General features: G+C 58.4%; 1 protein-coding gene across 1 annotated transcript; it reads left to right on the forward strand.

Annotated features, from left to right (window-relative positions):
* The first annotated feature begins 212 nt into the window (after positions 1–212).
* IQCA1L (IQ motif containing with AAA domain 1 like) lies at positions 213–13,529 on the forward strand. The gene is made up of 19 exons (XM_040644528.1): positions 213–223; positions 860–1,187; positions 2,142–2,261; positions 2,584–2,769; positions 4,909–4,980; positions 6,482–6,690; positions 7,161–7,245; positions 7,687–7,815; positions 7,948–8,023; positions 8,370–8,476; positions 9,192–9,275; positions 9,370–9,428; positions 10,174–10,256; positions 10,411–10,518; positions 11,148–11,347; positions 11,772–11,858; positions 12,118–12,295; positions 12,636–12,874; positions 13,425–13,529. Exons 1-19 carry the CDS (start codon positions 213–215, stop codon positions 13,527–13,529), a joined length of 2,466 nt encoding a protein of 821 aa, XP_040500462.1.
* Positions 13,530–14,244: the final 715 nt, after the last annotated feature.

A 14,244-nucleotide genomic window follows, 5' to 3' on the forward strand; every position in this document is an offset into this window, starting at 1 on the left:
GCTTGCTATGGGAACATCCTCTGAGATAAGGGTCCCCAGTCCTGTACCTGCTGCCCCCTCCCCTCACAGCCTTAGAACGTTGAGACAATGGGATGGAACTCTCCAAACTGGGCTGTTCTGGCTTTGGGGGGGGAGGGTGGAGTCAAGGTGGAGCCATAGTTTCTGTGGACTGCATGACCAGCTCAAAAAGGGAACTGTGAGAAGTGGGCCCCATGTCTGAGGGGTGAGTGAGGAGCACGAGTGGAGCCCCCAGGGCCGGGGCAGGTGGATGGGAGAAGGGATGATGGGGAGACGGGGTTTCTGGGCTGGGCCAGCCCTGGCTGGGCCCCGGACATTCACACAGCGGCCCCTGGCTGCTCCGGTCTGGGGTCAGCTTTCACTCCTCAGACTTTCCTTGAACTACTGATTCCAGAATCGGGGGAAGGGACCCTTCTCTACACTCCTCCACACCCCCCCTTCCCCCTCACCATTCTAGACCCCTGCAGCATTCCTGGGCTGCACGCTCTCCCGGGAGGGACGGACTGCAGACTCCAAGAGGCCTCTTCCTTCCAGGGAGCCCCTAAGGGCCATGCCTATCCTTCATCCTCCTTGCTAATCCATTGTGGCCTTCCTCCTCCCAGTGATCCCAATGTCCCGTGTGCTCCAGGCCACGACATGTGTTCTCTTCACTGCCACCTCACGCCCCCCCCCCCAGGACCCCTCCTCACCATGAGTAACCTTACTGCACACCTCTGGAACCCCGAGTTCACACTCCTCAAAAGCCTCGGCAGAGCCCATCTTCCCCACCCCCCTTCACTGCCCCACTCCTCCAAGGCCCAGATCACCCCAGGCCTGCTGTCCCATCTCCCCTCCCCTCCAGAGCTTACCAACGCCTCTGGGACTCCTCCCACGTGACCCTGCAAGAGCTGCTGGACCAGGAGCAGCCCCTGCTGGAACCCGTGTCCCCCAGGGAGCGGCAGTCCTTCCAGTACAGGCTCTCCTCGATCTACCTGTCCTACCTCGGGCTGATGCGCCGGTTCGACACCCTCTACGACCAGATGGTACAGCCGCAGAAGCGGCGGCTGCTGCGGCGGCTGCTGGACAGCGTGGCGGGCCGCGTGCTGGAGCTCAAGGACGACCTGGTGCGCGCCGACCTGAGCGAATACCACTGCCTGGACCGCGTGCTACAGGACCTCAAGCTCACCCCGGTGCGCGGGCCACGCAGCGGAGCCACGCCCACGGGGGAGGGGGGAGGGGTGGGGGGGCTAGCCCGTGGCCTTGACCTCCCGCGGACACGGAGCCATGCCTCCACCACCTGGGGCAGGAGGGCGGGCAGAGGCTGGAGCTGGTCCTGACCTCCCAAGGACAACCCTGGTGTTGGGACCTCTGCAAGGGAAGGAGGACGGGGCAGATCAGAGGATGGGGTTTGGTCGGGACAAGGGTTTCAGAAGAGGAGGTGCATGCAAGTCGTTGCGGGGATGGCTAGAGAGTCAGACTGGAGGCCCCCCAGGGCTGGGAATACCCACCAACTTCAGGCGTTTGGTGAAGACCATTCCCTAGAGGCTTGCTTCTCAACGTGTGGTTCTTGGATCATCAACACCGGTGTTGCTAGGACTTTGCTAGAAATGCAGAATCTCGGACCACAGCTCAAACCCAGTAATCCGCTCCTGCATTTTAACAAGCCCCGAAGGTGATGTGAATGCACCAGTCTCCAGTGGGCCCTAAGGTCACGGTTCACTGCTCCCCATCGGAGGAAATCTCAGAGTTTTCAGACCGGCTGCATCACACTCAGCTGTGGACTTGAAAAAACAAACTAACAAAAGCAGATTCTCCAGCCGCTGCCATTCTGAGGTGGTAGTCTGGGGAGGGCCTAGGAGTCTGCATTGTAAGAGCTTCCCAGTTGATTCGGATGCACAGTCAGGATTGGAGCCACTGCCCATTACTATCATGATCCTCCAGAATTCAGCTCGGTTACATGGTGGGGCAGGGGGATGGAGGGATGAGCTCAGGGGCAGCTGTCCATAACCCATAAATCTCCCACCCCGGGGCTCTAAGATGAGGGAAACCATCACCAGTGTCTATATGAGCAGCTAAAATGGTAGGATCAGCCAGATGGCCCAGATTTTGAGTCCTGACCCTCCTTCCCCCATATTGTCCCAAAGGCAGACCTGGAGGTTCCAATCCCCAAATACTTTCTGCTGGAGCAGTCCACCATTCTGAAGGAGCGCGAGCTGATGCTGGCAGAGATCCTGTCCAGAATGGAGCCAGTGACCGCTAAGGGGGTAAGTCAGGGAGACACCCTCCCAGACTCCTCTCATATACCCCTCCCAGAACAGAGATGCCATCTTCCCGGACACAGAGGAGACTTGCCCTGCCCTTTACCCACCTCAGAGTGCTCTTTGGGTAATCTCTGGCCTGCTTCAAAGATGCTCTCGTGCTCCTTGAAACCTTCTGACACCAAGATAGGGGACAGGATTTGGGAACTGAGATGTTTTGGGAGGACCATGTCCCCAGCATGTCCTTTGGTGGATGGTGTCCCAGCTGCTAGCCTGGATACAAGCCCTCTCTCATCCTCTCCGGCTCATTTGCCCCTGCTGTGGCCAGGGTTTTCCAGAAATGCACCGGACCGAGGCCATAATCTTACTACAAAGGGCTGAGCGGGCCAGGCAAGGCCGGCTCCGAGCCACCTTCATGCGAGAGATTCGGAAAGAGGAGGAGCGGGATCGGAAGATTCGAGAGGACGGTTGGCACAAGTTCAATCAGAATGAAGCAGCTATCACCGTACAGAAGGTAACCCCCCAGCACCCAGGAGGAAAGTCAGAGCTGAGTCACCTCTTCCAGGAAGACTGCCTGGCTCAGCAACTGAGGACAGAGGTGCTGGTGCTTGGATTCTGTTACCCCCATAACCAGATCCTAAACTGGAGACGTAGTCAGTTAATAAGCTTGTATCTTGTGCTACATCTTATAAAAGCCCCAGAAAGAGAAGGATCATTAAAATTAGGGGAGAAAGATCCATAACAAGGTAGCAGAACAGAGTAGATGATCATTCCGGAAACTCGTAAGACTGTTAACGATGAGTCACTAAAATGGATCCTGAGACTCCTGGCAGCTGAGGTAAAAGGAATGGTGAAGAACAAAACAGAGTCTGAGAACTGATGTGACCCAGATGTCCTCAAAGGCTGTGCCATCTGGGTCACCCTTTACCATGGAAATAACATCATCACATCCCATCTGCCCCACTGCAGCAAACCCAGCCCCATCCCTAGGTGTCCCTGGGCCTTCTTACCGTCCCGGTGGTCACCCCTCTCTTCTATTCCGGGTGGCCATTCCGCAGCTCTCAGCTCTTGCTGTCCCTGTGTGTGTGTGGGGGGGGCTCTCTCATCCCTGAGTCCTGCTGACACAGGCCTACTCCGTTTGGTAGCAGTTACCAGCTTGAGGAGGCTGGAGGGGCCCTAGGAAAATTCCAGTGCAGAAAGGGAACCCTTTGCTCCTGCAGCATCATAGGTCCTGAGATCGCTGCCCTGTCCTGTCACAGGACATCCCTTGCCACTTTTTCTTTCCAGAAGTAGGCCCAGAACTGCTGGCGTGGGGCTGGTCTTTCTGTCTCCAATGAACATCTTCTCGCAGCTTCTCTCTCAAGCCCCAATGCCTCAGGGACTGTCTGCTAGCCCGAGAGAGGAAACTTAGAACTCCTTTCCACCAAAGCCCAGAAGCAAACCAACCAACTAACAAATAATAACTCAAGAAGATATATACCCTCCAAATGGGATCGATTTTTAGATTTTTTAAAAAGATTTTATTTATTTGACGGAGAGAGAGAGCACAAGCAGGAGAGGGAGTGGGAGGTTCCCAGCTGAGCAGGGAGCCCAACATGTGGCTCGATCCCAGGACCCTGGGGTCATGATCTGAGCCGAAGGCAGACGCTTCACCAACTGAGCCACCCAGGTGTCCCTAGATTTTTAGATTTTTAATCAGTGCACGGAGCATGCCCATCTGAGTCCCCTGCACCTGGGTGACTGTACTAATGCCGGGCTGGCCCATGGATGAGGAGCAGCTCCTGCTCCCAGGGCCCGCTAAAGCAAACCCTTCAAGGAGGAAGGTTAGCCCCAAAGAGAGAGCCCCTCTTCTCCCGTAAAAGCCAAAGCAAGTCATTTTGTCCCTGTTGCTAAACATCGAGAATATAGAAATACTGTGGACACAGAGGCTGCTCTCTGAGGCTCTGTTATGGAACAGAACCCACCTGGCCAGTGCCCCCTGCCCAGTGCCCCGCCCCCACCCCACTGGTACTGGGCAGTCCTTGGAGCTGAGAGTGGCCGGAGGCGTGGGAGAAGAGCACTGGGCAAGGAGTCAGGAACCCTGGCCCTGTCTGAGCTCTGCCCAAATGGGCTCTTAGACCCGGGAGAGGCCATGTCCTGTCTCCAGCCTCAGTTTCCTTGGGTCAAAACTGTAGGAATTCATCAGGGGAGCTCCACAGCCCTTACAGGACCGATGTCTACATGCCCGGGGGAGGGGGGGGATCAAGTGTGTATTCCAGATGGTGTGGGAATTCTGAGAAGTGAGAGTGGGAGTGCTTCTGGGGGAAGGTGGTATTTGAACTTGACCTCAAAAAGACACAGCAGATTAGAGGGTGGGGATGAGAAGGAGGGTATTCCTAGGGACCCCTGAGGGAGCAAAGCCTTGGAGCTGGGCCGCGTGGGTGCCTACCGGCCCCGCCCTGTCCTGGGCTGCTCCTGCTCCGGGTGCCGCTTGCCCACAGGCTGCCCTGGGAGGTGTCCTCCCTGGCACTCCTCCCCCACCTCCCACCCCAGAGCTCCCCTAGCCAGACCTTTCCTTGCGAGTGGCTGCTGCTTCTCCCTGGGGCTGATCACACAAGCTGCATCCCTGCAGAAATGCAGTGGGGGGCGTGTCTCGGCCCATGTGTCCCCCCAGGTGTGGAAGGGTTACCTCCAGAGGAAGCGTACTCAGCAGGACCGGCGAACGGAGATGGAGTTCATTGGCATGGTAAGCCCCCGCCTCACCCCGGACAGGGGCTAGGGCCGGGCTAGTGCATGGGGTCCCTCCCCTCTTTTTTGTCCCTCTGTGCCCCCCATACAGCTCCTCACTGCCCACAACTCCCTCCGCTCGGGACTGTGCTTGGCATGAGTGGAGGGGTTCAGGCCTGGGGATCCTGGTTAAAGGATCCTTCAGGGTTTGAGAAAGAGCGGGAAGGACCAGAAAGCCACCACCAAGCCCCGTCCCTTTGTACCCCTCCCCCTCTAAAACCCTTGGGAGGATCTCACATGTGGGGTGGGACGAGGCATGGTAGCACAGAGCATTCTGGACCTCCTGTTCTTGCCCCTGGCCAGAAGGAGAAGCTGAGTGGGTGCACCCAGAGGAGGGAGGAGACACAAGGCTGGTGGGAGCCCCCCTCCAGGGCTCTTATAGCCTCTGGGAGAACCACAGGGGCCAGGGTGGGATGGGAGCATATCCCTCTCACAGCAGAGTGTTTCAGGCGACAGTCTCCCCACTTGCTCTGAGGGGCCCAGACTGGCTTCTCCTCTGCTATGCAGGGAGTCTAGCCGAGCGTTACCTGGTCTGTGAGCAGGAGTGTGCCCCTAGGGGAGCGGGGGTGGTAAGAGGGGCAGCCCCCAGCGCTTGTGCTGAACAGGCCCCACTCCCCGCACAACCTCTGTCCCCTTCTCTCTGCTGGATCTTACTTCTGGCTAGTCTCTGCTGACTTTGGAAAGAAAGCCGTGGTGGGGATGAGGGGTGTGATCCCTGAGAGGGAGCTTTGCAGCGGGCAGAACCTGTGAAGGCCTCCTGAGAAAGGGAGTTGGGGAGAGGCTGGGCTGGGGCACCGAAGGGGCCAGAGACAAGGGCCGGGGTGGCTATTGCTGGAGGCTTGGGGGCTTCAGAAGGAAGGAAGGATCGGGGGCACAACGTGGGAGTGGAGGTCAGACTTGGGGGTTCAGAGAGCTGGACCCCCAGGAGACAAGAGCAGGCAGAGGGAAGCCAGGGTCGGGCCTTGGAGGGAAGGGGGGGCATGGCATGGTGGTGGGTGAGGAATGAGCCTGGCCGCCCGGGCCCATCAGCAGTGTGAGCTCAGCGTTTTCAGTAATTGTCTCTGCGCAGAGTGATATTTAAAATACATTTGGGAGCCAATGAGGCGGGAAAGTGGCTGCGAGAGCGGCTGCCAACATGGGCCGCTGGGGCGGGGGTGTGGGTGGGGGCTGGGGCCGGAGGCCCACAGGGGAGGGTGTACTGGGGGGAACGGGCAGGGGGGCCAGCCCAGATGCATCTCGCAAACTCATTATCAGAGTAATTTACACAGGCGAGTTTTGGCTCCAAACACAATTTCTCCTGATGCAGGCATGGCCGTTGTTCCGTGTGGGCGTGTATGCGGGGCCTCACGTGTGCGGGGGTGCTGGGGGAGCAGGGGGGCAGGTGTGTGTCCCTGAGGCCAGGGCCTGGGCCCTCTGTACTCCCACTCCTGAGTCCCTGGGCCTCCTCTCCACTTCCCCAGCTCCCCTCGCCACCAAGCCAGGTGGAGAACGCGGGTGTCTCATATCAAGCCGGCCTTGGGGAAGATATCCGAAGGATCCACCAGATGGAGAAGGAGGAAGAGTTCCAGTTGGCGATGGTGAAGACCCATGATGCTCTCAAAGAGACAGAGGGGCCTGACATGAAGGAGAAATTGAAGGAGCAAATCCGACAGTGGTTTATTGAATGCCAGTCAGTGTCTCCAGCCTCAGCTGACCCAACCTTCAACCCCTCTTTCCATCCTCCACACCATGTCCCCACACCTGTCTGTTCTCTAGTCCAGACTGGGCCCTTTTCTCCATCCACTCCCATCCCCCTTCCCTTGCTGCTCAAACCCCTGACTTAAACCTGGGGCCCCCAACCCACAGGACCATCGCTGCCCATGACTTCTCGTTTCCCTGGATGGACGAGAAAATGCCAAAACTAGATGGGAAAGCATCCATGGATGCCCCCTGAGGAGTCTCTCCTTTCTAATCTGTAACTCTCTGTTCCTTCCCTCTTGTCCTCTATCCCCCTGGTCCTTTTTCTTTCTTCTTCCTTCTCTCTATTTAACTGTCTATCCGTTTACCCATTCTTCTATCCATCCGTCTACCCATCTATCGTCCATCCATCTGTCCATCCACCCACCTGTTCATCTCTCTGACCATTTTATGTTTACTTAGTGCCCTTACTGGTCGGTTCCCTGATTATCCAGACGAGCCTAGAGGTGGATCCTACCTGATCTTTGCAGACAAGACTCCAGAACAGGTACCCTCTAGGTGGAGACAGGAGACTTTCTGTGGTAGGCGGGGTCTGAGGTTCCAGCCAGTACTGAGTGTAAACTGAGGGGGGCAGTAGGGTGGGGGGAAGGTCAGCCTCAGTGGAGGCCGATGTGGCTGGAGGACATACATGTAGCTAGCAAGACTGCGTGGCGGGGGAGGGGGTGCCTGTGTCTAGAGAAGACATCTTTGGCCAGGGAGAGAAAGCATGTCTGGTGAGACTCCTTGTGGCTCCAAATCCCCACGGGCCAAGAAAGAGTAGCAGCGCTGATCGAAACACCTCTTTCCTGCTGGACCCCAGGGACGTCTCTGGACTCTCGGCTATCTGGACCCCACAAGTGACCCCAGTCCACCCCTGTTTCGGGCCTGGGTTCTGGTCCTGTAGCATCCCGCTGGTCTTCCCTGAAATGCCTTCCATCACTGGTCACAGGTAAAAATGGAACTGGAGGCACAGATCCAGGAGAGCAAAAAAAAGGACCAAGAGAAAAATAAGGAAAAAGAAAAGGAGAAAAAAGAGGGGAAGCAAAAGAAAGGGAAGAACGAGAAGACCAGGAAGGGGGTAAACACCTTGATGTGGACCAAGTGGGCGGGGGGCACAGAGTCTGAGGAGATTCCCGGTGGGGGGCTGGTCGGAGGAGAGTAAGGGTCAGAGACCATGAGGGGTCGAGATCAAAGGATGTTTCTATTCTAGGAAGCAGACACAATGCTGAAAGTGTGGCCATCCAGATTTATACCCGTGATCCATGCCGGACATGAGGAGTACATGAGTAAGGCGGGAGGGGGCTGGGGAAGAGTGTCCAGGCCTTGGGAGGGCTTGGGGTGACCTTGGGTCCTGGGGAAAGTGGGTCTACGTGCTCTGGGATCGTGCGGCGGCAGTGTGGGTGTGTGGGTGTGCAGGCCGAGGAGAGGATGCCAAAGGGGGACGGAAGCGTGGAGTGCGATTCCCTGGGTGAGGGAGTTGTGCCTTGGGGTCAGGCCTCGGTGGTCTGGGGAGAAGCAGTGCCAGACAGCCCTGTGAGGATGGAGGTCCCAGCCTGGGTCAGGTTCCTGGCCGGGTGTGTGGGTGCCCTGCGACTCTGACCGTCATGCCTCTGCCCGGCTCTCCACGGTTAGGTGTGTGGAAGAGCCAGTATGGGAGTATATACCCGAAACAGAGTTTTGACGCCGAGACGCTCCGGGTGGAGAAGAGGAAGGAAGTAGAGCATGAGATCCGGATACAGGTGAGCGAGCTGGCTCAGGGCCCTCCCCCTACCCCCAGGCCTCCACGGCTTCGGGCTCTTCCCCTCCAGCCCCTGGCCTGCCCCTCTTCTCTAGCAGCCTCTATGCGCTGTGTCATTTTAGCTCCAGCTCGGTCCATCTCGGGCTCCATCATCCTCCATCATCCTCTGCGTCTCCCTGGTCCTTCTCTCCCCGGGGTCAGAGCAGAGGGGCTCTGAGCCAGGGTCACACCCGCCATCCCTCCCAGCAACCCTTAAAGAGCTCCTGCTGTGCGGCCGCAGGGCCTACCTTGGGAGCATTAGATCATGTGGCCTTTCCAGCAGCCCTGACGGGGGCGCCATGATTTTCCTGAGGTCAGACCACGGGCTGACCTGTCTGCAACTGCTCACGTCACATAGACTTTGAAGGGTGGGTCTGGGGCTTGAACTGAAAGCCAACTGACCCCATCCTGGAGCTTCTCCCCAGGTCGATGCCAGGCAAGGGCACTGGGTGTGGACCGGTGCAGGGAGACAGGGGCAGGGGGAGAAGGGCAAAGCCTGCAGGTCCCAGAAGGGTGTGCCGGAAGGTTGTCGGTGGGCACCCCTGCTGCCTTCCCTGGGCTAGTCTCGCTCTTCTCTGAGGCTGCCCTCCTCCTGTCCACCCCGTCCCAGGCCTCACCCCTCCCACCTGTCCTCTCCAGCCCCTGGCTGCCCCACCGTGCTCCCGCTGTCCCCCCAGGTGGATGAGCTGATGCGTCAAGAGCTGAAGAGCCTGCGCCTGGCCGTGGACAGGGAGGAGGGGAGACCCTTGAAGCATCCGAAGGCAAGATGAGGGGCGACGGCTGGGACACGGACGCGCACACGGCAGGGGACGCAAGGACCAGAGGACGATTGCCCGTATGCTTGTTTCCAACCAGAAAAAGACTGGGAAGAAAGCTGGGAAGAAGAAGAAGGAAAAAGATCTGACCCCAAACAGGTAGCAGACCCTTTACGTTATCGTGGGTGGTGGAGCAAACCCTGGCCCAGGACTGATCAGACTTCCGGTCCTGGTTCTGTAGCTCTGTGCCCTGGAGAAAGTCACTTAACCTCTCTGACTCCCTGTCCTCGTTAACCAAGTGCCCACCCTGCCAAACCCACAGGGTAGCTGTGAGGGTCAAATAGAAGCATGAGAAAGTGTTTTGAAAATGGTGGTGCAGAGGAAGATGTGAGTGGGGGATTGTCCTCAGTGCTCCCTCCTTCCCGTCCCCCCTGCAGCCTTGTGCCTTAATCAGCTTTCCCCACCAAAGCCATCTCCCCCTGGAATCCACTCTGGGGCCTTGGGGAACTTGCCAGTGGTCGCTGTCTACTCACTTCTTTGATAAAGTGGGTCTCGAGCCCTGGATGTCGTTGCTTTAACGGCCACCCCTTCCGGGAGCGTATACATCCAATGTGATTTCTAGAAAGAGGGTGATATGTTGCCCAAATGACTGGGTTCTGATGGTGGAACTTTGGGCCATGAGTAGACTGAGGGGTCGCAGAGGGCACTGGTCCTTCTCACACCCCACTCAACCCACAGAGCACCCACTGTGGGCAGACGGCCTTCTGGGCTGGTGGGTAGGTGCTGTGCCTTCTGGTGCTGGCTGTCCAGTGGCACTATGGGTATTTTTGACCTCAAGCCTGTAGCACCATGCCACTCATCTCTGCCTCCACGTCCCTTCACCCTTGGGGGCCCTCCTCTGCAGGTCTGTGGACTCTCTGTTTGAAGAGCTCGTTGTCTTTGGCTTTCTAAGGAAGAGCGAGAGAGTGGCCTTGAAAGATTACATTGGTGAGACCCCTCCCCAGAGCCTGCTCCCAGGCTGAGGACCGGTGCCCGGCCACGGCCCTCCCCGTGGCTGGCTACCACCCCTGCAGTGAGCCTTTTCCTCACATGGCTCTCTCTTGGCCCTGCCCTGGTGGATGCCACTCACCTGTCCCCCCAGGTGACTACCTCTATCTTGGATCCGTTCTGAATCTGGCCAACAAGTTACCTATGCCTTCCCTGTTTGACATACGACAGAACGTGGCCTTGTATGGGATCCTTCGGCTTGGTGAGATGCCCTGGGGAGCAGGAAGAGCCAACGCTGGCAGGTGGCTCTTGGGGGAACTGGGGTGCGTGTCAGGGTGGCTGAGGTGGGCACGTCCCCTGTGCCATGGACGCATGCTGGACTCCTCCTGCCTTCCGCAGGCCCTGCTGGAGGTCACACCCAGACTGGGCCACCGCAGAAGTCATGTGGACCCTTGATCTACTGAGGAGTCCAATTTTCTGGCCCCTTACCCAACCCAAAGTGATATCCCATAGTCTGTCCCCTTCCCAGAAGACCAGGATTTTTCTGAAGCGGTTGGTCTTAGGCCCTTTAGTTCCATCCCCTTCATCATCCAGAAGTGGAAAGAGATGGTACAGAAAACAGAAGGGTACTGGAAGGGGATGGAAGGCTCCTCCTGACCCTGCATATAACTCTTCATAATCAGACCTGGGAAGCCCTTGGAAGTCCTCTGGGCTGCCTCTCTCAGCATGCCTGCCTAGGGGACAGCTCACACGCTGGGGGACGGCAGTGCAGCCAGGATCTGAACTTCTTCCCACCCAGGCCTGGGCCTTTGGCCTCACCTCACACAGTGGCTTCTAGGCCGGTCCTCTACCAGCCTACTGCCTGCCTCTGGCCCTTGTTTCCTCTCTCAGGCTCCCCAGATATACACTCCATGGCTCCCCTCATCCGCTCCATCCTCCTGGTGGGCCCCTCTGGCATGGGGAAGAAGATGCTGGTCAAGGCCGTGTGCACAGAAACTGGTGCCAACCTGTTTGACCTGTCACCTGGCAACCTGCAGGGCAAATATCCTGGCAAGATGGGGGTGCAGATGATAGTGCATATCGTCTTCAAGGTCTGGGTCCCCTGACTTTGGCACGTCTCATTCTCAGGCTGTGCGCACAGAGCAGGGTGGGCTTTATGCTTAGGTGGTCACCCATCTGCCTATTTGGTGTGATTTCAGGAGCTGGTGAGGTCTCCCTACCAGCCCCTGCTAGGAGCTTGTGGATTCCTGAAGCCCTGGGGATGGGGGACATGGGGGGAAGTGGGGAGCAGAGCAGTTTCTTTTATGGTAGAGATGAGGCTTAATATGCAGCCTCACCATGCAGGGAGGGTGGGGACTCTGTTCACACGGAGGTGTGGTGGAGGGCCGCAGGCCGAGAGGGGCGGCACGTGGGAAGTGGGGGCCGAAGCTCCAAGGCCAGACCTTGGACCAGGCGGGGAGGTGACCCTTGCCCAGGGACATCTGACATCAGGTTTTTATTCTCTGACCTGTCCAGGTGGCTCGACTCTTACAGCCATCTGTGATCTGGATTGGGAATGCTGAGAAGAATTTCTATAAGAGGGTCCCAAAAGAAGAGAAGGAGGTGCGGGGACTGGGCAGCAGTGGGAGCCATGGCAAGGCTGGCTTGGGCTTGTTCAAGTCAACTCCAAACCTCACCCGCCGTGGGGCCTTGGACAAGTTCCCTGTCCTCCTGCTGCCCTTTCCTTATCCTGGAAGCAGGATTGGCCTGCCCCTGGCCACCTCCCAGTGTCCACGCGAGGCTGAGAGTGGGCATGTGCTCCGAGAGAACTCAGAAGTCCATAGAAGCCACGTGTCTCTCCCCCCGCCCATCCCCAGAGCAGATGGATCCGAAGCGAATAAAGAAGGATCTCACCAAGGCCCTGCGACTGCTGAGCCCAGGAGACCGCGTGATGCTGATAGGGACAACTGACCAGCCGCAGCTGGCGGAGATGAGGGGGCTGTGCCGGACCTACGAACGGATCCTCTTCATGCCACGGCCCGATTACGCCTCTCGCTACGGTGAGACCCTGTGACGTGGGGACGGCTGGACAAGGGATCCAGGGACCACGCCTGCCGGGGCCTGCTCGCCTTTCTTCCCCTGCCCACTGCTTCTCTGAGACGGTGCCTCCATGGCAGCGAAGGGCAGTTAGACCAACAGCCCAGGGGCCTGGGTCCTGGCCTGGCTCCGTGCACCAGGCAGGCCACATAAGTCCCCGAGTCTCATTTCCTCGTGTGAAGCGGAGAGGATGATTCTCACCCTCCTGGGAGGAGAGGCACTGATGAACACCGAGCCGCTCTCCAGAAGCGCAGACCTCACTACCACCACTCCCCGCCCTGTGTCCTCCCCCGATGCCTGCAGTGCTCTGGAGGCAGATGATAGAGGCCCGGGGAATCCAGGTGACCCAGAACCTAGACATCAGTGCCCTGGCCAAGGTGTCCGATGGCTACACACCCGGTCACATTCTCCAAGCCATCCACTCAGTGCTGACCGAGCGGCGGGTCCTGCAGCTGTCCAAGCGGCCCCTGGTGGCCTCAGAGTTCCTGGGGCACCTGGCAAAGCTGGGGCCGGTGTACAGGGAGGAGGAGGAGTCCCTGAAGGTGAGGCTTTGGGGGGTGGGGGTAGCGGGGAGGCCAGGAGAGAGGGTAACGGGCCAGCACTAACCAGGGAGTCAGGCCTCTGAAGCCCCTTGAGACCCCTCCCTCTGCTCCCCCATGGAGTTTAGCTGGGAAGGGGACAAGAAATCACAGGGAAGGGCATGTGGGCTCACCTGGTGCCCTCAAGGGCAGGAGTCTGAAAGTGCCACCTGGATATTAAGAGCCCGTGGTTGGTCCTGGTGCCCACTGACACCCACTTTCCCCACCTCACTCACTGCCCACCAGGGCCCCACGGGTGTCTGGATGGCCGCGGGAGCGCCAGAGAGAGGGCTCGCCCCTGACGTGGCGGACCCCGTGGTCTGGAGTATTGGGTGGGGAGCAAGGGAACCCAGGGCTCTAGCAGGACACCTGAGCCAGGGAAGAGAGGAGAACGGGCGGCTGGTGCTGCAGAGGGCACGGAGGGCATGTCTGTGGAAAGGGGAGGGCGAGGTCGGGGGGCAGAAGCCGGGGGTGGAGCTCATGCCCTCCCACCTCCCCCTCCTCCTCCCACCAGGACTGGTACTTCAAGACTCCACTGGGCAAGAGGAGGGTGAAACTCATCAAGGACCAGGACGCTGAGGAAGCCAAGCTGGCGAAGGAGAAGAAGAAAAGGAACTGATGGTTGAGGCCAGGGTGCCCGAGCTTGGCAGGGGGACGGGGTGGCACCCGGCCGGTGGAGGGCCAGGGGCAGAGGCATAAACATCCACACAGCTCAGGGAGCAGCTCTCTCTGTCTGTCTCTGTGCTTCCCGCCCCTGCTCTGTGCCCCCTGCCTGTGCCCAGCCTCCCCCCCCCCGCCCCATCCCTGCTGGCCCTCCGTCCTCACCCACTCACAGCCTTCACCCTTGGGCCCCAGAGCCTTGTCCTCTGACCCCACCCATGTTTTCATCTCCTGTTGGTTCCTGTCCTGACTCCCCAGCTCTCTTCCTCTTGGGGTTTTTAAGAGAGAAAAATAGGAAAAGAAAGAAGGAAAACGAGAAGGGAAAAGGAAGGTCTACGGTAAGTCTGGAGAAAGGAAAGAGCAAGTTTGGAAGTCAGCAGCCCCTGGTGGAAGCCCCATCTCAGAAGTAACTCCCTGTATGGTCTTACACAGTCCCTTCCTGTCTCCGGGCCTCAGTTCCCTTACCTGTAAAGCGAGGAGAGGTTGGACAAGCCTCCAAGGTCCCTGGTACTCTAGGGTTTGATTATCCTTACAAAAGTGTGTCAGGGGGGTGAGGACTCTTAGGCTTCTAGGTTCTAGGGAGAAAGGGTGTAGTAGGTGATCAGATCAAGGGCCCTTGGTAGAGCCAGTGCCTCTGTGAGTGGTCTCCACATCTTTCTGAAACCTCCCCCCCC

This window comes from Ursus maritimus, unplaced genomic scaffold (assembly GCF_017311325.1).
Source record: "Ursus maritimus isolate PB19 unplaced genomic scaffold, ASM1731132v1 scaffold_3, whole genome shotgun sequence".
In the NCBI taxonomy this organism is placed as follows: domain Eukaryota; kingdom Metazoa; phylum Chordata; class Mammalia; order Carnivora; family Ursidae; genus Ursus; species Ursus maritimus.

Bases quoted from the DNA above. Each gene is read 5' to 3' on its own strand.
- IQCA1L (XM_040644528.1), top strand. The intron at 1,188-2,141 runs GTGCGCGGGCCA...ATTGTCCCAAAG, and splicing joins AGGACCTCAAGCTCACCCCG to GCAGACCTGGAGGTTCCAAT. The intron at 7,816-7,947 runs GTAAACACCTTG...TTTCTATTCTAG, and splicing joins ACGAGAAGACCAGGAAGGGG to GAAGCAGACACAATGCTGAA.